General features: G+C 47.3%; 1 protein-coding gene across 1 annotated transcript in view; it reads right to left on the bottom strand.

Annotated features, from left to right (window-relative positions):
* The window catches only part of grin3bb (glutamate receptor, ionotropic, N-methyl-D-aspartate 3Bb), a 316,957-nt gene that overhangs the window by 102,545 nt on the left and 188,484 nt on the right, over nucleotides 1-25,928 (bottom strand). Inside the window, exon 2 of the mRNA XM_063200371.1 lies at nucleotides 11,291-11,931. Within this exon, the coding sequence (XP_063056441.1) occupies nucleotides 11,291-11,931 (641 nt within the window). The remainder of the gene's footprint in view (nucleotides 1-11,290; nucleotides 11,932-25,928) is intronic.

The following is a 25,928-nucleotide window of genomic DNA, read 5'->3' as shown; positions in this document are numbered from 1 at the left end:
CAATAGGCAACACAGTGTCAATGAGCAGCTTAGTTGCAGTATCTTTTTGACCATTTCCTGCACAGTGTCCCTTTAAGAGGTCCATCTTACCTGGCTGGCGCACACGCTATTGTTAACCGACAAGCTTGAATGGCTTCCATGCAGCACAAGGCCACATATTTCCTCCCATGTGAGATGTACAAATCAATCACAGATCCCATTTGAAAATGTCCTGTCCTTTTTATGTAACTTTGTGCACATTTTCATCGGTGGATTGGTATCTTATTGGCCTGAATATAGATGGCGTTTTATTCTAAATGGCTCGAGGTCGTCTTATATTCGCAGAGAAAAGAGAGCCAAAATACTATATGCAGGCCTACATTAACCTAGTTCAGCAACCATCCTTCACAACAAAGCTACAACACTCAATGACAGAGAGGCCAATAAATTGTCTTGTCTACATCAAATGAGTCATGTCGATCCTTGTTACATCGTGAATGCTGTGTGCATGTGACTGTGACGTGCTACTCTCTTGTGCAGATTATGTGGCTTGTTGGCGACAGCATCCAAAACTTACAGGTGGCTCGTCAAATTGCTGTTACACTTTAGCCAGAGCACTAACGCAGGAGACAGAGAGATCAAGTTCAATCAGAGGGTTTTATTTATTCCACAGGGTTACACAGGTGAGTAATAAGGCAAACTTAGAAATCTTCTTTTCAGGTCTTTAGAGCAAACACAGGATGAAGGTAAGTAACGTAAAGATTCTCTTTTCTTTTCTTCTTTTTCTTAGGAATCAAAACACAAAAGTCTTTCAAAGTCCAAACAAACAAAAAGGGGTAATCTTACGACCACTGTGGTTTTTTCTCAGCAAAGTTCAAGGCAGGAATTCTCAGAGGCAGAGCAGCAAGGGTTCAGAGTGTCTGCAAGGAATGTTCATGACCGAGCACCGGAGAGCAAATGACAAGGACTTAAATGGAGACTTCACAATGGACTGGAAGAGTTTGATGAGCTGCAGGTGATTCCCCTGATCACCTGCCACGGGGTCTCCCAGGGTGCTTGGCAGGGGCATGAGCCAGCATGGACGGCTGGGGTTTCCCAGGCCGATTGCCAGGGACTGATGCAGGCTGGCGACATCTCCTGGCAGGTTGGGGCATGGCAGGTCGGGGCATTACAGTCCCCTCCTCTACGACCGTCACCCGACGGTCCCGGAACCACCGGATGGTCCCGGCGGAAGTCACGGATGAGGGACTTGTCCACAATGTGGCGGGACGGCACCCAGCAGCGCTCCTCCGGACCATAGCCAAGCCAATCGACCAGGAACTGCACCCCTCTGCCCACCCGTCGAGAGTCCAGGAGGCGCTTGACCGTGTACACAGGACCATCTGCCAGAAGACGGGGAGGCGGGGGTGGGGGAGCAGGAGGAGACATAGGAGACGTTACAACAGGTTTCAGCAGAGAGACATGGAAAACTGGACTCACCCTTAGGGACCTGGGCAAAGCAAGCTGGTAGGCCACTGGGTTTATGCGCCGGACTACTCGGAATGGGCCAATGTAGCGTGGTTTGAACTTTTTGGACTGAACACGCAGAGGAAGGTCTCGTGTGCACAGCCAGACCCTCTGGCCCGTCCTGAAGGATGGGTTTGGTCTTCTCTTGCGGTTGGCCAGACGCTGGGCGCGCATCGAGGAGCGCTTCAGGGCTGCCGGGCCCTTTTCAGGCCCGCTTACATCTAGCCACCGCAGCTTCAGCAGATGGGACATTGACTTTGGGCTGCTCAGAAGGAAAGAATGGGGGTAAGTAACCATATTGTGTTTCAAATGGGCACATACCGGTAGAGGTGGAAGTTAGTTGGTTATGGGCAATCTCTGCCCAGAGAAGCATCTTACTCCAGGACTTTGGGTTCTCAGAAGATCACGCAGCGCAGGTATTTTTCCAGTTCCTGATTGATCCTCTCTGTCTGTCCATTAGACTGGGGGTGAAACCCTGAAGAGAGACTGACAGTTGTATTAAAGAGAGACCAGAAGGCTTTCCAATACCTGGACACAAACTGTGGGCCCCGGTCGGATACCACATCGGCTGGAACACCATGGTACCGGACCACCTCCTTCAGGACGACTTCGGCTGTCTCTTTGGCTGTGGGTAGCTTGGGGAGAGGAACAAAGTGAGATGCTTTAGAGAAACGATCAACAATTACAAGAATCACTGTTTCCTTCAGACTCTGGCAGCCCTGTGATGAAGTCCATCGATAGATGCGACCATGGGCGACTGGGAATTGGGAGTGGGCGGAGCAGTCCTGCTGGGGCCTGGTGTGAAGACTTTTGAGTAATGCATATAGTGCAGGCCTTAACATATTCAATAACCTGTCTAGCCATGTCAGGCCACCAAAAACGACGGCTGAGGAAGTCTAACGTTCGCTGCTCCCCTGGGTGCCTAACCCAGTGTGTTCGTGTGTGACCCCATTTCAATACCTCAGAGCGCATTGATGAAGGTACAAACATGCATCCTGATGGCCCATCTCCTGGGTCAGGTTCTGTCTGCTGAGCCCTGAGGATGGAGTCCTCCAAAGCAAGGCGCACTTGACCGATCACTCGGCTTTGGGGAATGATGTTCTCTGGGAGAGGGGTCTCTTCATTGCAGTCGTGTTGACGGGAGAGGGCGTCTGCTTTGGTGTTCTTTGAACCTGGTCTGTAGGTAAGTATAAAATCAAAGCGGTTAAAAAACAGTGCCCAGCGTGCCTGACGGGGGTTAAGTCTCTTAGCTTCCTTCAGATATTGTAAGTTTTTATGATCAGTTAAGACTTGGAACTGGTGAGTAGCCCCCTCTAGCCAATGCCTCCATTCTTCCAATGCGAGCTTGATGGCTAGTAACTCACGGTCCCCTGCGTCATACCTTTGCTCGGTGGGCGTCAGTTTCTTGGAGTAGAAGGCACACGGATGGACCTTGTCGTCCTGGAGAGATCTTTGAGACAGGATTGCCCCTACTCCAGTACTGGAGGCATCCACTTCGACCACAAAGGGAAGAGCAGTGTTCGGGTGTCGTAGGATGGGTGCAGTGGTGAAGAGCTTCTTCAGGGAGTCAAAGGCTGTCTGTGCTTCAGTGGTCCATTTGATTTTGGATGATCGCCCCCGGGTGAGTGTTGTGATGGGTGCTGCGATGCTGCTGAAATTTCGGATGAAACGTCTATAGAAGTTAGAGAAGCCAAGGAAACGCTGTACCTGTTTCAGTGATGTAGGCTCAGGCCAGTCAAGTACAGCTTGCACCTTTACAGGATCCATGGAGACTCCCACCGGAGAGATTTTGAAACCCAGGAAGGATGTGTCAGTGACATGAAACTGGCTTTTTTCCAACTTGACATAGAGATGGTTCTCCAGCAGAAGTTTGAGCACTTGGCGGACCTGCAGAACATGGGATTCAAAGTCTTCAGAGAATATGAGTATATCATCCAAAAACACAAAGACGCATCTGTTAATCAATTCTCTCAGCACATCGTTCACTAGGGCCTGAAAAACAGAAGGGCAGTTAGACATACCGAAAGGCATGACCTTGTATTCATAGTGGCCGCTGGGAGTACTAAAGCCCGTCTTCCACTCATCTCCTCTTCTGATGCGGACCAGATGGTACGCATTTCGCAGGTCCAGCTTGGAGAAGATCTTCGCTCCCTTGAGTAGGTCAAAAGCAGTGGACATTAGGGGTAGAGGGTACTTATTTTTGACTGTGATTTGATTCAGGCCTCTGTAATCAATACAAGGACGTAGGCCACCATCTTTCTTGGACACAAAGAAAAATCCTGCTGATGCAGGGGATGTGGACGGGCGTATCAAACCATTACTGAGACATTCCTGGATGTAGTCCTCCATCGCTTTGGTCTCAGGGCACGGACAGTGGGTAGAGTCTGCCTCTAGGAGGCATGGTTCCTGGAAGGAGGTCAATAGCCATATCATAAGGCCTATGTGGGGGGAGAGTACAAGCTTTAGTCTTAGAGAAAACATTGGCGAGATCATGGTATTGTTGGGGAACAAGTGTGAGGTCTACCTCTGGCAATTCTGAAGTTGTTCTTGAGATACATTCAACAGTAGCTCCATATGCACCATGGGGTTCAAGGCCTTTACTTTTGCATTCCTTAGAACATGCAGGACTCCAAGATAACAATGTTCCTTTTCTCCAGTCAAACTGTGGGTTGTGGGCTCTAAGCCAGGGGTAACCCAACACTACAGTTTCCTTAGGTGATGATATCAGAAAAAACCTACAGGACTCTACATGATCATCCACTCTCATTGTTATCGGCTTGGTAACATATTCAATTTTTCCTGACCCTAAGGGTCGGCCATCTAGAGCCTGAATGGAGTATGAAGAGGGACTCACCTCAATGGGCACTTTGAGTTGTTTGGCCAGGGTAATATCCATTAGATTTTCTTCAGCCCCCGAATCTACCAGTGCTTGGACCGATGTGTTGCCATTGGGTTGGTTCTCCCACTCAAGCGTTATTGGGAGCTGCAACCTTGAGGTGGGGTGAGAGGACCTTGCTGCTCTGCTCACTAGACGTCCTCTCTGTCCTAGTGAGCTTTGCCTTTTCCCGAAAGCTCGGGGCATTTGTCACGGAAGTGACCGGCCTCTCCACAGTACAAGCATAGGTTCTCTCGTCGTCTTCTGTCCTTTTCTTCTTGGGAGATCCGAGACCGTCCCAGCTGCATGGGCTCCTCTGCATCTCTGCAAAGGGGCTGGTTTGTCGGTGGATTTTTTGGGGGGGAAACAGAAAACTGGAAACCGGAGGTGCGTTCTCGTCTGCGCTCCCGAGCTCGCAGGTCTAACTCAGAGGTGAGAGCAATTAACTCTTCCACGTTACGACCCCACTCTCGGTTGACAAGAGCGTCTTTCAGGTTGTCTTGAAGCCCATGATAAAAGGTGGCCATCAGGCAATCTCCCTCCCAGCCAGCTTCTGTAGCCAAGGTGCGGAACTCGATGGCATACTCTGCAGCAGACTGCTTGCCTTGCTTCAGCTGAAGGAGACGCTTGGCTGATTCTCTTTGGTTGGTGGGGTGCCCAAAGACTGCTTGGACTTGGTCCATGAATTCAGATGCATTGTGGCAGATGGCCAAGTCTTTCTCCCAGAGCGCTGTTGCCCACACCAACGCCTTGCTTGACATCAGTGTGGTAATGTATGCCACCTTCGACTCTTCGCTGGGGAAACTGCTGGGGTGTAGTTGGAAGGCCAAGGCGCATTGAGTTAGGAATCCACGGCAGGCATCTGGGTCTCCATCAAACCTCTGAGGTGAGGGGAGGCGTACATCTGGGCGCGGGCCTGTGGCTGCAGGGGCTGGTGAAGGTGAGGTTACTGTGGCTGGAGCTGGGGTTGGCGGTGTGATGTTGATCCTGGCCACCGCTTGAGTGAGGGATTGGAGAGCGGTGTTCATTCGGTTCCATGGTTTGTGCCATCTTTTGGACGCGTCTCTCTTGTTCACCGTAGGCATCTCCCATTCTGCTCACTACTGATCGAAGATCTTCAGTCTCCGCAGTGCTCATTCTTGGCTCGGTCATGCTGTTACACTTTAGCCAGAGCACTAACGCAGGAGACAGAGAGATCAAGTTCAATCAGAGGGTTTTATTTATTCCACAGGGTTACACAGGTGAGTAATAAGGCAAACTTAGAAATCTTCTTTTCAGGTCTTTAGAGCAAACACAGGATGAAGGTAAGTAACGTAAAGATTCTCTTTTCTTTTCTTCTTTTTCTTAGGAATCAAAACATAAAAGTCTTTCAAAGTCCAAACAAACAAAAAGGGGTAATCTTACGACCACTGTGGTTTTTTCTCAGCAAAGTTCAAGGCAGGAATTCTCAGAGGCAGAGCAGCAAGGGTTCAGAGTGTCTGCAAGGAATGTTCATGACCGAGCACCGGAGAGCAAATGACAAGGACTTAAATGGAGACTTCACAATGGACTGGAAGAGTTTGATGAGCTGCAGGTGATTCCCCTGATCACCTGCCACGGGGTCTCCCAGGGTGCTTGGCAGGGGCATGAGCCAGCATGGACGGCTGGGGTTTCCCAGGCCGATTGCCAGGGACTGATGCAGGCTGGCGACATCTCCTGGCAGGTTGGGGCATGGCAGGTCGGGGCATTACAATTGCTGTTCATTTTCTGCACTTCAGTTTAACCCCTTTGCGCAGAGCTCATGTTATAAACTCATAAGCTCATGTTACTGTCAGCAAAATTGTAGTGGCTATGCCCAGGGCAGCACCTTTGCAAAACCCCACTGTAGTAGAAGTCCTTGAAAAGACTTAACAACCCCAGTAATACAGTGCCATGACAAGACATAGGGCCTTTAGTAACACATTGCGACTTGGTCATTGCCATTCTGGTAACAGTAATATTATAACAGGGTTCATGTCTAAACGGGTTGAAAGTAGAACTGAAACTGAAACCGTGGTGTTTTGACTGTAGTGTACAGTATCTATAGATGTAAGTCAACAGCTTACTAGCGGAGGGACTACATTCAAGTCAGAGTCACAGCAGGGTCCGTGCTGCTTGATCAGAGACACAAAGTTTTAAATCCTTTTGGGGAAACGCTGACAAGTTAAAAGTTGAAACACATTTTAAAAATTATTGAGTTTTTAAAATCCACAGAAGAATGGCGTTTACAGAATAGATCTTATTCAGCAAAAAGAAAGCTACCAACGGGGGACAGGATTTTCAGCCGTTTCAACCATCTCTCTTAAGTAAAAAGCTGTACAGTATAAGCCCAGTGTAGCCGAGGTCATCCTGTGCTTCAACCCGCCACCTACCAATCAATGCTCCAGTTTGGGCCTGGAAGGCACAGCACGATACCGCTAGGTTAAAGATCCAGACAGAGAGCTCAGCACTATTGATACGGTACTTTATTAAGGGTCGTACTTACACACACGACGCTGCTAGTTACTCGCTCAGCGAACGAAGTCAATACAATGTCAATGTGTTTCAGCGAGACTAGCAGGCGAGTACTGTACAAGCGATGCAATGTGGGCGGATCCCGAGTTGAAAATATTTTATCTTCGAGCAAGACGAGTAAGCGAGTAACCAATTGGAATGCAGAGTTCGGTACTTCTCGCCTGTTCATTGGCAGTTAAAGCCTCGGGAACTTTCAGCGAACGTTCTATGAAAGAGTGGCGAGTAGGCGAGCAAGCGAAAAGCTAGCTTTGTGTGTGTACGCCGCTTTAGGCTTTGGGAGGGAGGTTTACTAATGTTCTATGCCGAACTCTGCCAGTTACACCAGCAGTAGCAGTCTCAAAGCATCAGGCTGACACCCTCCTTGCAATATAGTACATTACATTACACTTAGCTGACGCTTTCATCCAAAGCGACTTACGGTTATTTACAGGGTATTGGTTACAGACCCTCGAGCAGTGTGGTGGTTAGGTACCTTGCTCAAGCGCACATCAACCCTGGATGGAGGTGTAGGGAGGGGTAAGGGTGGGATTCGAACCTGCAACCCTCTAAACTGAAGTCCAACCCCCAAACCATACGTCTATGGCCTCCAAATACATGCTTCTCTCTCTACTTCAGCACGCTCCGGTCCTGCCTGGCCAACAGTATAATGAAATAAAACATTGGTGTGTTTTGAATACACCGGACTACACGTACTGTACTGCTGTTCAATCTGTCTGAACAGTGAGTTTTATGTGCTGCGTGATGCACTACAATCTCATTGCATATGTATGAAACTGGAGCGGTACACTACATCAATCAACATGGAGTATGCCAAGATTTACTGCTGCGGCTCCCATGAGCACGTTGGCACGAAGAGTAGTTCCTTGTCGACTCAAATAATCTTACGTAGTGTCTGAAATGTATGAGCTGGACTATTTTTTGGATTCTGCATTTTTCATAGTTTCACTATTTTGTTAAGAATTAATGAACCCTCAGCTGTGATTACATTATACCGATTTTTGCAACATTGTTACACAGTTGGTCCAACAAGCTCAACTCAAATAATCTTAAGTAGTGTCTGAAATGTATGAGCTGGGCTATTTTTTGGATTCTGCATTTTTCATAGTTACTTTTTTGTTAAGCAGATAATACAGAATTTTTCTACATTTTTAGACAGTTGGTTCAACAAGCTACGTAGTGTATCATGAATCCTCTCCCCTGGTATTTCAGTCTGCCCTTCAGTAAAGGTCATGTTTATTAAAGAAGGCCACAGTCTAAGGGAAGTCTGAAAACAGGTCACTGACTTCATAACTCAAAATGATCTACTCGACCCAAAAAACTAGACTGCCTTGAGTCTTGTGGCTGCTCTGTGAGTGAGGCTAAAAGCAACAGATAGGCATGCTCAAGAGGTTGGAGGGAAAAGGCCCACAGGATGCCATATGACGGGTATATGGTGACAGTTTGGGGCAATGCAGGGATGAAACAACATGTGGTATGTATGGACTAATGTATGCGTGGTGACATAGCTGGGAATGAGAGGAGCTGCATAGCTGGTGGCATAGCTGGGTAAATGAGGGGGAGGGTAGAATAAAATTAAATAAAAATGGATGGGTTGTGTGGAGGGGAGGAATGTATGAAGAGGAGTGTTTATTGGAGTGTATATGAATAGATGTGTGTATATGTATTGTACTGTATGTGAATGTCTGAGGATGTTTATGTGTCTATGTGTGAAAATGGTGTCTATATGTATAGCAAATGAGATGTGTACTACAAGATCTAACCTGATGGAACTGAACAGTCTGATGTGAAAGCAAATATCCCTATGGGACAATAAAGAATCTAATGTAATCTCAATCTACTGTATACAGATCAACAAACATGAAGAAAATGACAGCCACCAGATAAGAAGACAGATATTATGTTTATGAATGTTGTACTAATGCACGATGCAGGAAAAGGATTAATAAATCATGCTAACTACAAGTTATCAACTGCATAGTATATAAATGATTGTGAAGATCTATCCGAATGGCCAATAGGCCGATAGCCTCTTTTCCACTGAGGGGTTTTCTAGTAGGCCTACAGCTCGAGAAAGCGTGACTCGGCCGCCACTTTTTGCTTTTTGAATAGGCATGACATAGCTCAATCGAAAAGCAAAAAGTGGAGGCCGAGTCACGCTGTGTCGAGCTGTAGGCCTGCCAGAAAACCGGCAGTGGAAAAGAGACATAAGAGGACCATTCATATTTAACTCAAGCAACTTGCAGTACAGCTCTGTCAATAAAAAGAAAGGGAAGTGTCCTCAAACTACTGTTCCCCTCCTGCCGGGGCAGCATCTGACTTTCAGATATTAACTTTAAAATTCAAACTTTTTGAAAACGGGGAAACATACACTCTCAGAGGAAAGTTTAATATCTCTTGTAGGCCTCAAGGAAAGTCGGAAACAGATCGAACACACACACGCACGCACGCACGCACGCACGCACGCACGCACGCACGCACGCCCACACACACACACACACACACACACACACACACTCCCTCTCTCTCTCTCTCTCTCTACTGTATAGTCTGAAGGCCATACCAATGCATCCCCACTGCTGAGTATTGCTTATGAATATATGCTGCAGCTTACTTAAATGAGGAGTTTTAAACTCCTCCGGTGGCTAGGTTTGCATATAAATGTAATTTACTTGACCTGTTTTATTATGCTATAATGTATGGCAGATAAACATCAAAATATCATGTAACCTTCTTACTACAACCAAAGCATTTTTGTTTGCTGACAGTCAGTATGCCTTGGCTTGGCACATGCAATGACCTTAAACGCTATACCCTAAATTAGCATGATTAAAAGAAGTCGTTGCACTTGGCGAGGCTCCCAGCAGGCATATCCAAATGCCTTCTTCACACGTCTATCTGGGGCTAATAAGGCCAGGACTGGGCATCTGGCATACCGGGCATTTCCCAGTGGGCCCTGCAAGCTCGTGGGCCCCTATTTTCAGATATGTTTAAAAAAATAAACAGGTTTTTTTTTTTACATTTCTGAAAATATGGGCCCACGAGGGTGCGGGACCCACTGGTGAGTCAGTTTCTGCACCGCTAATTATGAGGGGCCCCTTTAAGCCAAAATTGCCCAGGGCCCTATTTCCCCCCCCAGCCCAGCCCAGCCCTGGCCAGGTTCTATCCACAGGGAAACATGATGCTCCAACATAAACACCATGCGCACAGCTTGGCAGTTGATTGACTCTTGGCAGCGAAATGGGAAATACTTATTAGCTGACACTGTGAAATTACAAGGTGTTCCTGTATGGATTTTATTGGACAGTAACTGTATCTTTAGCTGATGTTTCTGTCTCGTCTTATTTAAAGCAAAATCTCTGAGGTCTTATAACCCCAATCAGGACAGAAAAGATGAACACAGTAAAAAGTGTCAATATTTCACAGTATACGTACTGTATATAAATCCAGATAAGCATTAAAACAAGACAGTGAATATTCATATTACCCTAACAGTGGCTTCAAAAGTCAGTCTAAAATTCTGCAGGTGGCCAGTGTGCTAGAGTGTCGTACCATTACACCAGGGGTCAGGAACCTTTTTGCTGGAGAGAGCCATAAACGCCGATTTTTAAAAAATACATTTTCGCGAGAGCCATACCATTTTAAAAACACTGAATACAATTAAAACCATGTATTTCAATTGAGCCCAACAACTTAACACTGTGCTGTCAAGTTATTAGTTTTACTGATAATAGGTAAGTATAGGGTTGCCAACTGTTGACTTCATTATGGCAAGGGTCTGGGAGTCCTCCCCTTGAAAAACTTTCTTAGATGTAATTTCCTGCACATTTTAACCTTCCATGTCCTGCTTCAACTCAATATGGAACCCGTACTTTTATTTATAAATACAGGACGAATTCATATTTCAAGGGATGGTTGGCAAGCCTAGATAAGTAAGAGCCATATACAGTTCCCAAAAGAGCCACATGTGGCTCTAGAGCCATAGGTTCCTGACCCCTGCATTACACCGTCCCATTACGCTGTACCATTACGCTGTACCATTACACCGTCCCATTACGCTGTACCATTACGCTGTACCATTACACCGTCCCATTACGCTGTACCATTACGCTGTACCATTACACCGTACCATTACACCGTACCATTAAGCCGTTTCTCAACCTGATCCCTCTCACTTCCTGTCACACTCACTGTGCTATCTGAATAAAGGTAAAGGCGTAAATAATAAAGGTGTAATAATAAAAGGTGTAAAAAAATTAGCTTGTGGAGCACACACGGTAACCACTCACTCACCGTGCCAGGTACTGCCCGGAAGACGGCAACTCTTGCTTGTTGCATACTACTCACAGTGCCAGGTACTGGCCGGAGGATGGCAGCTCGAGCTTGTTGCATACTACTCACCGTGCCAGGTACTGCCCGGACGAGGGCAGCTCGTGCTTGTTGGGCTTGTCGTAGCAGTTCACCATGTTCTGGATCAGCGCCAGGTCGGGCCGCACCACGGTTGCCGCGGCGACGGCCCTGTTGACGAGCTGCAGCGCGTCGCGGATGTAGTAGTCGAGTGGCTTGCGGTCCACCTCGCCGTACGCCAGCAGCCCCAGCGGCAGCCCGATGGTGTGCAGCATGTCCGGGCTCAGCGGGTATCCCATGATCCAGTGCACGGCGGGCAGCGCCAGCCCCAGCTCGTGGGCGGCACGCAGCACGGAGGCGGCGCACTGCGGGTCCGACCCGAACAGCAGTACCGACGCCGGCGGCGAGGGGTCCTCCAGCAGCAGGTGCCGCGACAGGAAGTCCGAGACGGCCTCGTCTGACGGGGAGGCCATGTGGGACAGGTCCAGCGCGGCGCGCAGGTGCCACGGCGTGTCTCCGCTCGGCCACTCGGGGGCGCCGATGGGGCCCAGCAGGTCCAGCAGGCCCACCTCCTCCCAGCCGCGGCACAGCACGGCCATGCCCTCGCGCCAGCCGCTACGGCGCAGCACCGCCAGCAGCAGCTCCGCCAGGCCCGACGGGGGCACGCCCGTCACCATCTGCAGGTGGAACCGGTTCTGCAAGGACCAGACAGACAGAGGAGGGGGAGAACTGTTAGAGTTTTGATCACTACACCTTCACTTTCCATCTGCAGGTGGAACCGGTTCTGCAGGGGACCAGACAGACAGAGGAGAGGGAGAACCGTTAGCTCAGGGGTGAGAAATAACGTTAAATCATATCTGGGGCCTGTCACCATCTGTAGGTGGAACCGGTTCTGTATGGACCAGACAGACAGACAGAGAGAGAACCGTTAGATTGAGGCACCAAACAGTTTAGATTTTCTTGCAACCCTATCGCAAGCTGGTCGTGAGGTGAAATCATTTGTCGTTACCCCATGTACACTACACAATGCAAGACTCATGATTGACCTCCGATTGAGCGAGACATCGGCTCGATTCCCAAAAATTTGTGCGAGTGACAAATCGGGGCAAAAGTTGCACAGTGTATGCCTGGCATAAGGGCTCCTCCTTGGCATAGGAGAAAGGCCACTGTACAAACATCTCTTCCTCACTACACCTTCACTTTCCATCTGCAGGTGGAACCGGTTCTGCAGGGACCAGACAGACAGACAGAGGAGAGGGAGAACCGTTAAGAGTGAAATAGTCTGGTCCCAAACAGTTTTGCTGCGACGAAAATCACAAGCTGCTCGTGTGGTGAAATCGCTTGTACTGTACACTACACAATGCAAGACTCATGATTGACCCCAGATTGAGCAAGAAATCGGCCCCGATTCCCAAAAAGTTGTGCAAGTGACAAATCGTGGCAAGATCGTGGCAAAAGCTGCACAGTGTATGTTTGCCTGAAGGGCCCCTCCTTGGTGTAGGAGAAAGGCCATACATCTCAGTACACACTTCCTCACTACCAGAAAGTGCCAGAAAGGGGGATGCAGTGGTGCATTGGCATCCCCACATTGGATCCCTAAATGAGGCGTTCTCAACTTTTACTGCAGACAAATGAGTGTAGTACAGCAGCAGCAACATCGTTAAGAAATAAAGAATAAAGAAAAATTGCACTACCCCTTTACAACTCGTTCAGGCACACTACATCTTCACTTCCAAACCGTAAAGGTAGCATACAAGGATTTTTTGATAAGAGGATTTTTGAAATCGTGTTGTTAAAATAAATGGTATCCTTGAAGGTCCTTGAAGATTATAACACCGTGTAGAGGATAATGCAGCTTTGTCATGATAAACAAGAAAATAATCAAATAAAGACAAATAAACAACGAGGAGTACTGTATTATTACAGTATTTAGACATCTGGCAGTTATGTCCACAAGGGAGACTACACTGTAGCAGCTGACCAATGGACCGTGGCTGTGGATCCCAGACGGGGAAACGCACAAGGAAATGGAAACACAAACACTATGTTCATATTACCATGACAACCAGGGCCGCTGACAGCTTTTGCTGGGCCCGGGACAAATACATCTGAAAGGGGCCCAAACCCAATATATACAATGTAGTGAGGGACCAATTCTGGGGCCCCTCTCTCCCTGGGCCCGGGAAAAATTACCCCTTTGCCCACCTACCCCCCCACCCCCTCCTCCCTGTCAGCTTCCCTGATGACAACCCTTACCAAATGACAAATAATAGTATGACATGCAGGAAAGAACACAACGATGCAACAAGTTCACTGAAACTCCCAAGTAATACCCATGAAGACAGATAGGCTCAAGAAACACAACAGACCACGACAAAAATAAAATAGATATTGTGGCCTTTTGTTGAAAGGCAGGCAGCGAGCGAGGAGTTGCTATCGTGTCTTTCCCCAGTGGCAGGATCAGGGTCATTTCACGTGAAATCAGACACTTTGGGACCCGACTGACACAGATTTCAATCATTCTTGCTGTGCCTGTTTAGTAGCAAGGTAGCACCCCAGACCCCCAGTCCACCCACTTCTCCTGAAGTGAGATGTAGCCCCTTAATGCGCGCTGTACCTCCAGTGGCACGCTGTAATAGTCACTGAAATGTAACTACCATAGCACTACAATACTATGACACAACACATGCCCTTTAGTAATGCACCACGACTTGGTCATTACCATACTGGTAACAACAAATGTATAAAGCCGCGTCTTAAGGGGTTAAACAAGATATTCTGTCCATGTTTGAATACAAAATGGAATGAGGTTATAGCAGTATTGTAGGTGATTGACCAAATAGATGAAAATGGAGAAGCAATGACGATAGATCAAGGACAGTTGGGGGTTTTACATGATAAGTTGCCTAATTATTTGAAGACGTTAAAAATCGCGTACCCCCACTTTAAAAATCCCCACTACACCACTGCACATACACTATGTTCACATTACCATAAAAACCCTTACCAACTGACAAATGATAATAGTATGACATGGGAGTCAACCAGGGAGACTGGACTATACTGCGGCAGCTGACAAATGGACCGTGGATGTGGACCCCAGATGAGAAACGGTACAAACAAATTCTAGGTTGCTTCGTCCAGAGGCGCTATTACGTGCCTCACAATAGCTATGCGCGTCCTTGTTGCCGACAATGTTTGATTCGTCGCCATGACAACCATCCATACCATCCCTAATCTTATCCTTAACCCTAAACCTAACCCTAACCTTAACCCTAACCCTAAACCTAAGCTTAACCCTGAACCTAACCCTAACCCTAACCTTAACCCTAAACCTAACCCTAAATCGCTTGTTTGAAACTAGTGAGTCCGAGTGCAGTGCCCACTGCAGTTTGGCAGCGAGGACGCGCATCACTGATGACGTAGGCACGTCCGGACGAAGCACCCTAGTTTTTGTGAATCCCGATGGGAAACACACAAGGAACTGGAAACACAAACACTATGCAGGGTTGCCAGATGAGGCTGATGATTTCAAGCCCAAAAAATGCTCAAAACCCGCCTGGAAGCACTAAATCCCGCCCAATTCTATTGATTTCTATGGGGAAATCAATTGGGCGGGTTTTCTTGCAAAATGTCATTTTTACCCGCAGATGGCCATCCCAAGCAGCCCCAATTGGGCGGGAAACAGCCCAATCTGGCAACACTGACACTATGTTCATATTACCATGACAACCCTTACTGACAAATAATAGTACGACATGCAGGAGAGAACACAACAGTGGCAGAACAATTGTGAACAGGGCCCCAGGGCAAAACACTTATCGGGCGCCCTATATGACCTGACAAGATAACAATTGGGCCCCCACCATCAATGCAAGAGTGCCCTGGCTGGGCCCAGGGGCAAATGCCCTGCTCGCCCTCCCTGTAGCTCCGGCCCTGGAACACAACGATGCAACAAGTGCACCGAAACTCCCAAGTAATAATTCCCATGGAGACAGATAGGCTCAAGAAACACAAACAGACCACAACAAAAAATAAAATAGAGATTGTGGCCTTTTGTTGAAAGGCAGGCAGGCAGGCAGAGAGCGAGGAGATGCTATCGTGTCTGTCTTCCCCAGCGGCAGGATTAGTAGTAGGAGAGGCAGTGACAAATTCCAGCCCGTATCGCATCACATCACATCACATCACATCACATCACATCAGGATCCCTTCATGTGTTGCCAGAGCTGGCTGGGACCATAAAAGCGGCCCGGGCATTTTTGACACAGAACAGCCCCTCCCTCATCTCCACCAGGGCCGGTTCTACTCAATTTGGTGCCCTAGACGAGCACCCATCTTTGCTTTTGGTGTAATTAGAAATTGGTGTGTGTACACAGAACAGCCCCTCTCTCATCCCCACTCCTTAATAGACCCAGTCAACTGATATTAAGAATACCGCTCTATCTAAATTGTGGGCCGGTCTCTAAGGAAACATTTCTAAACAAGCAAACAAAAACAAAAACACAAGCATTGACCCCTGAAGGCCCACCGGGAAAATGCTCTATATACCAGATCACCAGTCCTGGCCTGTGTGTTGCACTGCTCTGGCAAGATATTGCAGCACGTGAAGAGACGCGACGAGACGCGGCGCGAAGACACGCGATGCAAAGAGCTGGCAGCTTGTCAGTGACACACAATTAAAGTACGGGGCTCAGGTGAATGAAGAGAGCCGGAGATCAGAAAAGGCAAATCAAACATTAAACAGAGGCAAAATAATACACCGGAGTATAAAAGCCAGAGAATATAAACGGGCCAATTAAAAAGTAAAACATACAGCTAGGATTACAGGCGGTTAGGGAGATAAATAAATGAATAGCTTCATAAATAAAGCAAATACAGCTGTAGGCAAAGAAGAAATTTAAAAAGAGAGAGAGGAGCTGATATGCTGACAATTCACTGGTGGGAAGGTTTAAAATTCATTTTTAAGAAGAAGAGGAGAATTTGTTTTTCTGTCTCTACTTGTTCACCTTTCTCTCACACTCCTCAGGTGTGTATGGATGGGCAAAGCCTACAGTTAAGACGCAAAGTTTTAAATCCTTTTGGGTAAATCTGACAAGTTAAAAATGTAAATACATTTTAAAAATAAATGACTTTTCAAAATCCACAGAAGAATGGTATATAGCCTACAGAATCGATCTTATTCAGCAAAAAGAAAGCTACCAATGAGAACAGGATTTTCAGCCGTTTCCCCCCGTTATAATCGCTCTTCAGTAAAAAGCTGTACAGTATAAACTCAGTTTAACGAGGTCATCCTGTGCTTTAACACGCCACCTACCAATCAATGCTCCAGTTCGGGCCTTGGAAGGCACAGCACGATACCGCTGAGCAAAAGATCCAGACAGGTAGCTCAGCACTACCGATGCTTTATTGGATTTTGGGAGGGAGGTTTACTAACGTTCTCTGCCGAACACTTGGTGGTTGCATCCGTTATACCAGCAGTAGCAGTCTCAAATCATTAGGCTGAGATCCTCCTTCTAATATATGATTCTGTCTCTCTACTTCAGCATGCACACTTTACATTACATTACATCACACTTAGCTGGTGCTTTTTATCCATATCGACCTATAGTTATGTACAGGGTATTGGTTGCAGTCCCTGGAGCAGTGTTGGTTTAGGTGCTTTGCTCAAGGGAACCTCTGCAGCCATGGAGTGAGATAGGACGTGGAAGGTTCGGGTGGGATTTGAACCTGCAACCCTCTGATCTATCTAAAGCCCATCTCCTTAACCACTGGGCCATTGGACGGCTTCCCCAGATGCATACAGTACTTGAGCATCTGACTGAATGAAACATCAGTTCGTCTCACACTCTGCTTTGATGTGTCCAGACAGCTAAATGAAAACTCTGGGCAGAGAGCCAGTCAGCTGACTAGCATGTCTCTGAAGGGAGAATAGCTAACATTTGAAACACAGAGCAGTGAGAGGCGCACTGATGTGCATCTAATAAGCCTGTCAAATAATATCACGTCTTGAGGGAAACAGACTCTGGAGGGAAAGAAATACATCTCTCTCCAGCGAGCGGATAAGACTTCATCAATCACAGAGTGACAGAGAGCGAAGACCTGATCAATTAAAGGCAGCTTTATTAAGTCAGTCGAGGAAGATGTCGTGAGGGAAAGGGCTGTGTTCACATCTCTTGCTCGGTGACCTTTTCAGTGACTGGGTTTATCTGCCGTCGGTCTCACGGGCCCTTGACAGTCACACAGAACGAGCATTTGAAACCCTTCACGAGGCGGAGCAGTCAAAGTTGATGTAGAAGTTAAAAAGAGAAACTTTTAACGAGAGCGCTTCATTTGAAAGGTTTAATATTGCTCTGAACTTGAACGGCAGAATAGCCTTATCTTTAATTGAACCGACCGCAAACGTGGGTTTGGAGCTTTTCTGTTCATTCTGTGTGTCTGTTATTCATCTAGAAGCCTGTTCTGTTTGCTTTCTGATGGCCTGCGAAAAGCTTTGATCTGGAGAGTTTTGATCTTACCCAACTTGTCGAAAAGTCCTAAAGACACTCTCTCAACAGCAAACACTGAAATGCTGCACAGTGATCTTACACAAAAAAGCACAACACCACCACCACCACCACAGTACAACAATACAACAATGGAATTATGGTGTATGATCATGTATGCAGTCAAATAGGCAAAGTGCAACACAACATGCAATCTAAAAAATGGCTATGGCTCAGCTGAAGCAACTTGTCGAAAGCCCCAAAGATTCAGTCTCAACAGCAAGCTCTGAAGAGCTGCACAACAGTGATCTTACACAAAAAAGCACAATACCACCACCACCATCACCACAGTACAGGAACGGAATTATGGTGTATGATCATGTATGCCGTCAAATAGGTAAAGTGCAACACAACATGCGATCTAAAAATTGGCTATGGCTATGGCTTGAGGTTTAGGCCTACGTTAGGGACACATAGCAGGCGAAACAAGTGAGGCGAAGAGAGGTGAAATTCAGTGTTCCATTTTGACAGCTCAACCGTCATCAGATCGTCTCAACGAATCAAATGGAATGGAACAGTTATGTAGGTGATTTGATTGGTCCGCCACAGGCGAATTTGCTCCTCATTTGCATAATATTGAACTTGATTTAATAATTTCGCTGCGCTTCACTCCTGTTCGCTTACCTTCATCTCTCTCATAGGAATGAATGGCGAAGTTCGCTTCGCTTGGCCAAATTTATGTCTATGTGTCCCTACCGTAAGATACTAGGGCTAGCACAGTAGCCAGAGGTGTCAAAAACACTGTCTAGCTGCATAGTGATCTCACACAAAAATGCACAATACCACCACAGAAGGAGCAATAGCATGCTTTCAACAGCGAACAACAGTGATCTTACACAAAAAGTAGAATACCACAACAGTACAGCAATACATCAGTGGAATTATTCGGAATTATTCGTCGAATTATTAGTCAAATAGGCAAAGTGCAACACAACATGCGATCTAAAAATGGCTATGGCTATGGCTTGAGGCTAAGATACAGTAGGGCTACTAGCACAATAGCCAGAGATGTCAAAATCACTGTCGAGCTGCCACTGGCGTAACACCAGTACTTTAGGCTACCCTGCAAGCTACCAAGAATGGCCCCTGAACAAAAAAAGAGGGTCTAATATCAAGTGGAGGGGCTCCATTTCTTCAAGTCAAGGACCACCCCCCCCCCCACCTCTTACACAAAAAAGCACCACAAACACCACCACAGTACAGCAATACATCAATGGAATTATGGTGAATGATCATGCATGTAGTCAAATAGGCAAAGTGCAACACAACATGCAATCTAAAAAATGGCTATGGCGAGCTGCACAGTGATCTTACACAAAAAAAAGTACAACACCAGCATAGTGGGAACAATAGCATACGCTCAACAGTGTAGGCTACAACAGTGATCTTACACCCAAAGCACAACACCATAGTCAGTCCCTCCAGGATTTTGCACTGCGATTTTGTGATTTTTGCGGTCAAAATGTCTGATTTTGTGGCGGCATTTTCTCATTTTTTGCTAAGATTTTGCGGCATTTTCTCATTTTTTGCAAAGATTTTGCACCCCTTTCTGGGTTTTTTTGGTAACTGAAAACCACTGCACATACAGCCACATTTTGAATATTAGGAGTAAAACACTACAAATATGTTGTCACACAAAAGTGTTGAAAAACACTCGGTAGAAAAACACTTGTCACACTACAAAGCTGTTCATCACAATAGTGATAACACACCCACTCATAAAGTGCAGAAGAAAAACATTTTTACAGTGGAAAAAAAAGAAAATAAGACTGTCCAATTTAGATGTCTACTTCAATTGGCTCATCTGATTCCAAGACACCACACTGAACTCTCTGATTGTAATACAGGAACACAAGAGCCGTCATGTTCCTACATGATGTTGCCCTCCTCCTGTCAGAGAGAATGAGTTTATATGCCCTCTTGGTTTCTGGACAGATTTTATGTAATCCCCTTTTCACTTTAATATGAGTGCAGAGCAATTTTCTCCCTCCCTGAAGTGTTATTTCATGTGTGCATGCTTGCTGTCACCTATTTGAAGTGATGTTGGTTTGGGATTTCATGGAGGACTTTTTTAATGCCGCTGTGAGAAGTAGACAGAACAGCGGTTTGCGGGCGTTTGGCGTTTTCACGTGGATGATATTGTCTTCGTGTACGTTACAGACATCCCTAGTTCCAAAAAATAAAGGAGACATCTACTGAATGGACCGAAAAGCGCGCTCTCTGTCTAGCGGCTGCGCTGAACAGACCATTTGAGAAGACGCGCCTGCACTCAGGTTAAACAGGTTCACAGGTTCACTCTCCCCTCGAACGCGTGCCATTGAAATCTAATCGAAGTAGCCAACTTTCTTCTGTGGCTGTTTCTTTCGAGTGGTGACGCTGCCTGTACTAACTGAACATATAGCGCACGGTATCGGCAAACGTCTCGTGTCGTCCTATTTTTGTGTTCCGATGTTATGACTTATGGAGCTTGAGTGAGGCGCTTGACAGTTATCCTCCTTATCTGAAGACGTCGTTGTGTTTGTGGTCTATTTAGGCCTACAGTGTAGACGCCTGGTATCCTTAGGGAACTTTTTTTTTTTTTTTTTTTAAGTGTCCGACCGCGATCGACCTATTGAGCACCCCTGCCACAGAATGTTGAAGGGGACAAAGGGGAAAATTTGCGGGAAAAATGCGGCTTTACAGGAATTACGTGGCATCGTGAAATTATGCGGAATATCATTGAATTTGCATGAATCCACGCGATCGCTGAATCGCGAAAAACTGGAGGGACTGATAGTCGGAACAATAGCGTTCAACAGCGTATACAACAATGGAATTATGGTGTACGATCATGTATGCAGTCAAATAGGCAATTTCAACACAATAGTCAAATTGCAACACAGCATGCGATAAAAATGGCTATGGCTAAGCTGAAGGCTGAGATGCAGCAAAGCTACTGGCAAATACAATAGCCCATTATGAACAATGTCAATAAAAACCAGCAGGGAGGCATGACATGGCGCATGTGAATGAGCCTCGGGTATTCAACCGCAAACAGTAATCCAGATATAGTTGATTGAATGAGACGATTCATGCAGAGTTTCCATGCAATGTTTGAGTAATCCACGCAAAAGAAGATGTACTTAGTCGTCAATTGACACAATGAAGAAATGCATTAGCATTTAGCACACTACAAAGGGGGTGACACTGGGTAGTAAGGAACTGGTGTTCTTTTCCTCATACCTCGTGCCAGAACAGACAATACGTGTTTGGTGTACACCAACAAACCACACAATAAGAACAAACTCTTGTGTCCTAAAATGCAATCTGGATCACACAGTTGTGCTTGTCATGGCCAATGAGAGGCCACAGCCACCAAATTTCCCATCAAGCGAACAGACAGACGAGGAAGTCCAATTTGGTCTCCTTTAGTCCCAGACCAGTCGATTTCAGCTCTGTTTCACCGTGATGGTCTGGGCGCTTTGCTGCCGCCTTGTGCAGGTGTGTCGCAATCAGGCAAGCAAACTAGGCAATTGTCTAGGAGGCCCCTACAGGGCCGACGCTAGGGCATAGGCAAACAAGGCGGTCGCCAAGGGCGCCAAATGTCTTGGGGGCACCAGTAATCGCTGAAGTCCCACAGAATTAGAACGTCAAGTGAAATAAAACATTTAAGTTTGGCAATGATGAGTCATGGGTACTCAAAATGTAGGTTTATGTAGGTGCAGCTGTGCCTGATGTTATGTACAAGACTTAGGCCAGAGGCCAATTTCGAAATGCATGAAAAGGAAAGGGGGTGCTCGCCTAAGGCAGTGTTTCCCAACCAGGGGTACCTGTACCACAAGGGTTACACGAGCACACTGCAGGGGGTACTTGGGGGGGGGGGGGGGATTAACAAATGTATGGAGCATAGTAACATTGGAATAGAAAAGGTGATGTAAACATGAGTTAGGGGGTACTCATGGCACAACGAAAGGGGTTAGGGGGTACACGAATCCAAAAAGTTTGGGAAACACTGGCCTAGGGCGCCAAACTCACTAGAACTGTCCCTGGGCACCAAGCTGAAAGAGCCCCCCCTGGTAATGATTGCCTATTCAAATGACAGCAAGTGCAACTTTGAGAGTGTGGCAAAGTCTCACTTAAGACTAATTTCAGTGCCACACACACACACACACACACACACACACACACACACACACACACACACACACACACACACACACACACACACACACACACACACACACACACACACACACACACACACACACACACACACACTCAGCGGCTCTGCTCTCCACAGCAGGTCTCCAGCATCCCCTCTCTCTTCCCATCACCAACATGGTGAAAAAGGGGGCCCTAAGTCCGTCTCTGCACCTGCCTAGTGCCCCCCAAACACCTAGAAGCAGCCCTGGCCCCTGGTGTCTGGAAGGGTAACCAGAGCTGACAGAAGGACACTCCTCCAGCCAGACAGACAAACCACAGCAGGGGCCCCTCCGAGCGCACAGCAGGTGTGAGGTGTGTGTGTGTGTGTGTGTGTGTGTGTGTGTGTGTGTGTGTGTGTGTGTGTGTGTGTGTGTGTGTGTGTGTGTGTCTGTGTCTGTCTCTGTGTCTGTCTCTGTGTCTGTGTGCGTGCGTGCATGCATGTCTGTGTGTGTGAGAGAGAGAGAATGGTGGCAGGGAGTTTGAAGGGTTGTGGGTTGTAACTCTGGACTAAGGAGGACCCCCAATTTTGGGGGGGGCCCTTTTCCCCTGGGGCCTGGGACCACTGACCCCTTTTGTCCCCCTCCTCTATTGGCCTCTCTGACGGAGAGGGGCTGCTGGCTTATTCTGCCTCTGATGGAGAGGCAGGGGCGGAAACTAAGTATACCCCCGCAGCCCATGCGAGGCACGGGGGCCCATACGAGGTGGGGGCCCGCCCACATGAGCCCTTGACTTGAAGAAACGGGTCCCCCTCCACATGATATTAGGCCCTCTTTTTTCGTTCGGGGGCCCACTCTTGGTAGCTTGCAGGGGGGGCCTGAAGCACTTGCGTTTCACCAGTGTGGAGAGGGGCTGCTGGCTTATTCTGACTCACACACACACACACACACACACACACACACACACACACACACACACACACACACACACACACACACACACACACACACACACACACACACACACACACACACACACACACACACACACACACACACACACAACACACAACACACAACACACAACACACACACACACACATACCTACACACACACACACACATACCTACACACACACACACACACACACACACACACACACACACACACACACACACACACACACACACACACACAAGCTTATTCTGGCTCTGTCTCCCTTGGGGACTGGAAGCCTGTGATCCTGACAGTGATATGATGGGCCAAGGGGATTAGTCCTTTTGGCCAGCCAGGCCAGGCCGGCCACTCGGCTCTGATGCAATGAGTGGAATATCCGGGCAGGTGTGTGTGTGTGGTGTGTTTCCATGTGTGTCCGTGTGTGTGTGTGTGTGTGTGTGTGTGTGTGTGTGTGTGTGTGTGTCTGTGTCTGTGTGTGTGTGTGTGTATGTGTGTGTTCGCACGTGTGTGTGCGTGTGTGTTTGTGAGTGTGTACAGGTATGTGTGTGTGTGTGTGTGTGTGTTCGTGTGTGCACATCGCACCTTTTGATCTGGTGTGGTGATAGCAGGGCAGCAGTCTCCAGTCCACTGCCCTTCTGCTCTGGCTCACTCTCACTGATGCAATAGGATACAGAGGTGCTAGTTTGGCCGCTGACATGGTGATACGGTGGGACACAAAGGGGACAGTTGTCCCGGGCCCAAGAGAGGAAGAGGGGCTCAGAATTGGTTCCTCATTACATTGAATGTATGAACTTGTTGTTCTGTATTTTTCCTGTGCACTTTGTATTTGCTAGTGATGTTGGCTATGATTATGTCTTCTTTTGAAAGTCGCTTTGGTTATTAAGCGTCTGCCAAATGCAATGTAATGCAATGTAATGTGATATTGGGTGGGGGGCCCTGGGGGGCAGTTGTCCTGGGCTCAAAAGGGAGAGGGGGGCAAGAATTGGGTCCTCATTACATTGTATGTATTGGCTGGGGATCCCTTTTGAATGACTTTGTCCTAGGCCCAACTAAGGCTGTCAGAATTGGGTCCTCATTAGACTGTAGGCTTTATTATATTGGGTGGGGATCCCTTTTAGATGACTTTCTCCTGGGCCCAGCTAAAGCTGTCAGCGCCCCTGATGGCCGTCACAGGGATCAGGATGTACTATGTCTGACATGGATACAATGAGTAAAGTGGATTTACCAGTCTGCTGCCGATACCAGACTGGTCCAATGATTGTGTGTGATACAGTATCTCTTGCATTGTGTCAATCTGGGCAGTGATAGCAGGGCAGCAGGCTTGGCTGCCCCTTCTGCTCTGGCTGACTCCTGACTACTGATGCTATAGGATGCGGAGGTGCTAGTTTGGCCACTGACATGGTGATATGGTGTTGTCCCAGGCCCAAGAGAGAGACGGGCGCACAGAATTGGGTCCAGTGGTGTAGTCCAGTGTTTCTCAAACTTTTTGTAGGCAAGGCACCCTTTCAATTCATGAAAAATTTCAAGGCACCCCAAACCAACAAGCCGTAACATGGCATCGCATCTGATACCACACAAGCTTAGAAAAGTAACACATTTGGAGATGTCACACGACCTACATTCGAAGTTGCAGTTGACTGGGGCGACCTATATTTACTTTATTGTGCTTAAATGGCAGATAAAAGAGTCCACTGACTAGCATTGGGCAGTCATGGGTGAGCGGTTAGGGCGTCAGACTTGCATCCCAGAGGGTTCCGGTTCGACTCCCGACCCGCCAGGTTGGTGGGGGGAGTAATCAACCAGTGCTCTCCCCCATCCTCCTCCATGACTGAGGTACCCTGAGCATGGTACCGTCCCACCGCACTGCTCCCCATGGGGCGCCACTGAGGGCTGCCCCCTTGCACGGGTGAGGCATACTTGTGTGCTGTGGAGTGCTGTATCACAATGACAATGGGAGTTGGAGTTTCCCAATGGGCTTTCACTTTCATTAACTTTCAATTTAGACAAATATGTATTACATTACATCATTTATTTATCAGCCACGTTTCCGAGGCACCCCTAAGGGTGGCCCGCGGCACCCCAGGGTGCCCCGGTACCCCTGTTGAGAAACACTGGTGTAGTCTACGTAGAACGCAGGTATACGCAGTATACCCACTTCAAAATTTCTGGGATGTAAGTATACCCACTTAAAATTGATTGATCCATTATTTAGAATAGCGCAAATATAATATACAGTATACCCACCTCAGAAAATGCTCAAATATACAGTATACCCGCTTCAAAAAAGTAGACTACACCACTGATTGGGTCCTCATTACATTGTATGTATTGGATAGGGATCCCTTTTGGATGACTTTGTCCTGGGCCCAACTAAAGGCTGCCAGTGGCCCTGATGGCGGTCACAGGGATCAGGATGTACTATGTCTGACATGGATACAATGAGTGAAGTGGATTTACCAGTCTGCTGCCGATACCAGACTGGTCCAATGACTGTGTGTAATATCTCTTGCATTGTGTCAGTTGATTCGTCTGGAGTGGAGGGTGTTTGGTGTCTGATGCAATAGGGGATAGGAGTTTCTAATCTGCTACTGATACGATATGGTGGAGGCAGGCTATAAGAATTGGTATTCTAAGCTGAGGAAAGGCTATTGTCAACCTGGTTGGTGGACTAAAGGAGAGTGTAATTCTGGAGGACAGGGAACTGGAGGGAAGTAAGGTGACCGCTGATTCAGGTTTGACCCTTAGGCGAAGTCAAAGTCAAACTGTAATGTCAGGTGTGCAGTGAAGCAAGCGTATAACTCCAGGAGTGAGGAGTAGGAAGAAGATTAAAAAAACAAGCCACAAGAAAAGAGATATTATGATCGGTTCACAGAGGATGCTGGCAGGTGTACTAGGACAAGGAACTGGAAGGAAGGAAGGGACTGCAGCTTAGGCCCGATTCGGACGGGACTTTTATTACTTATGGACCCCCGATAATTCGGGATAGTTACGGAGTATGTCTAAGTTCTTCGTCCTGTGCAAATGTGCCATGTCCGCGATTTGTGAGGTAATAAATCCGTCGCAAATTAGCTGCT

This window comes from Engraulis encrasicolus, chromosome 6 (assembly GCF_034702125.1).
Source record: "Engraulis encrasicolus isolate BLACKSEA-1 chromosome 6, IST_EnEncr_1.0, whole genome shotgun sequence".
Taxonomy (NCBI): Eukaryota; Metazoa; Chordata; class Actinopteri; order Clupeiformes; family Engraulidae; genus Engraulis; species Engraulis encrasicolus.
The sequence above is the reverse complement of the archived record's forward strand: the minus strand, read 5'-3'. Positions and strand labels throughout refer to the sequence as shown.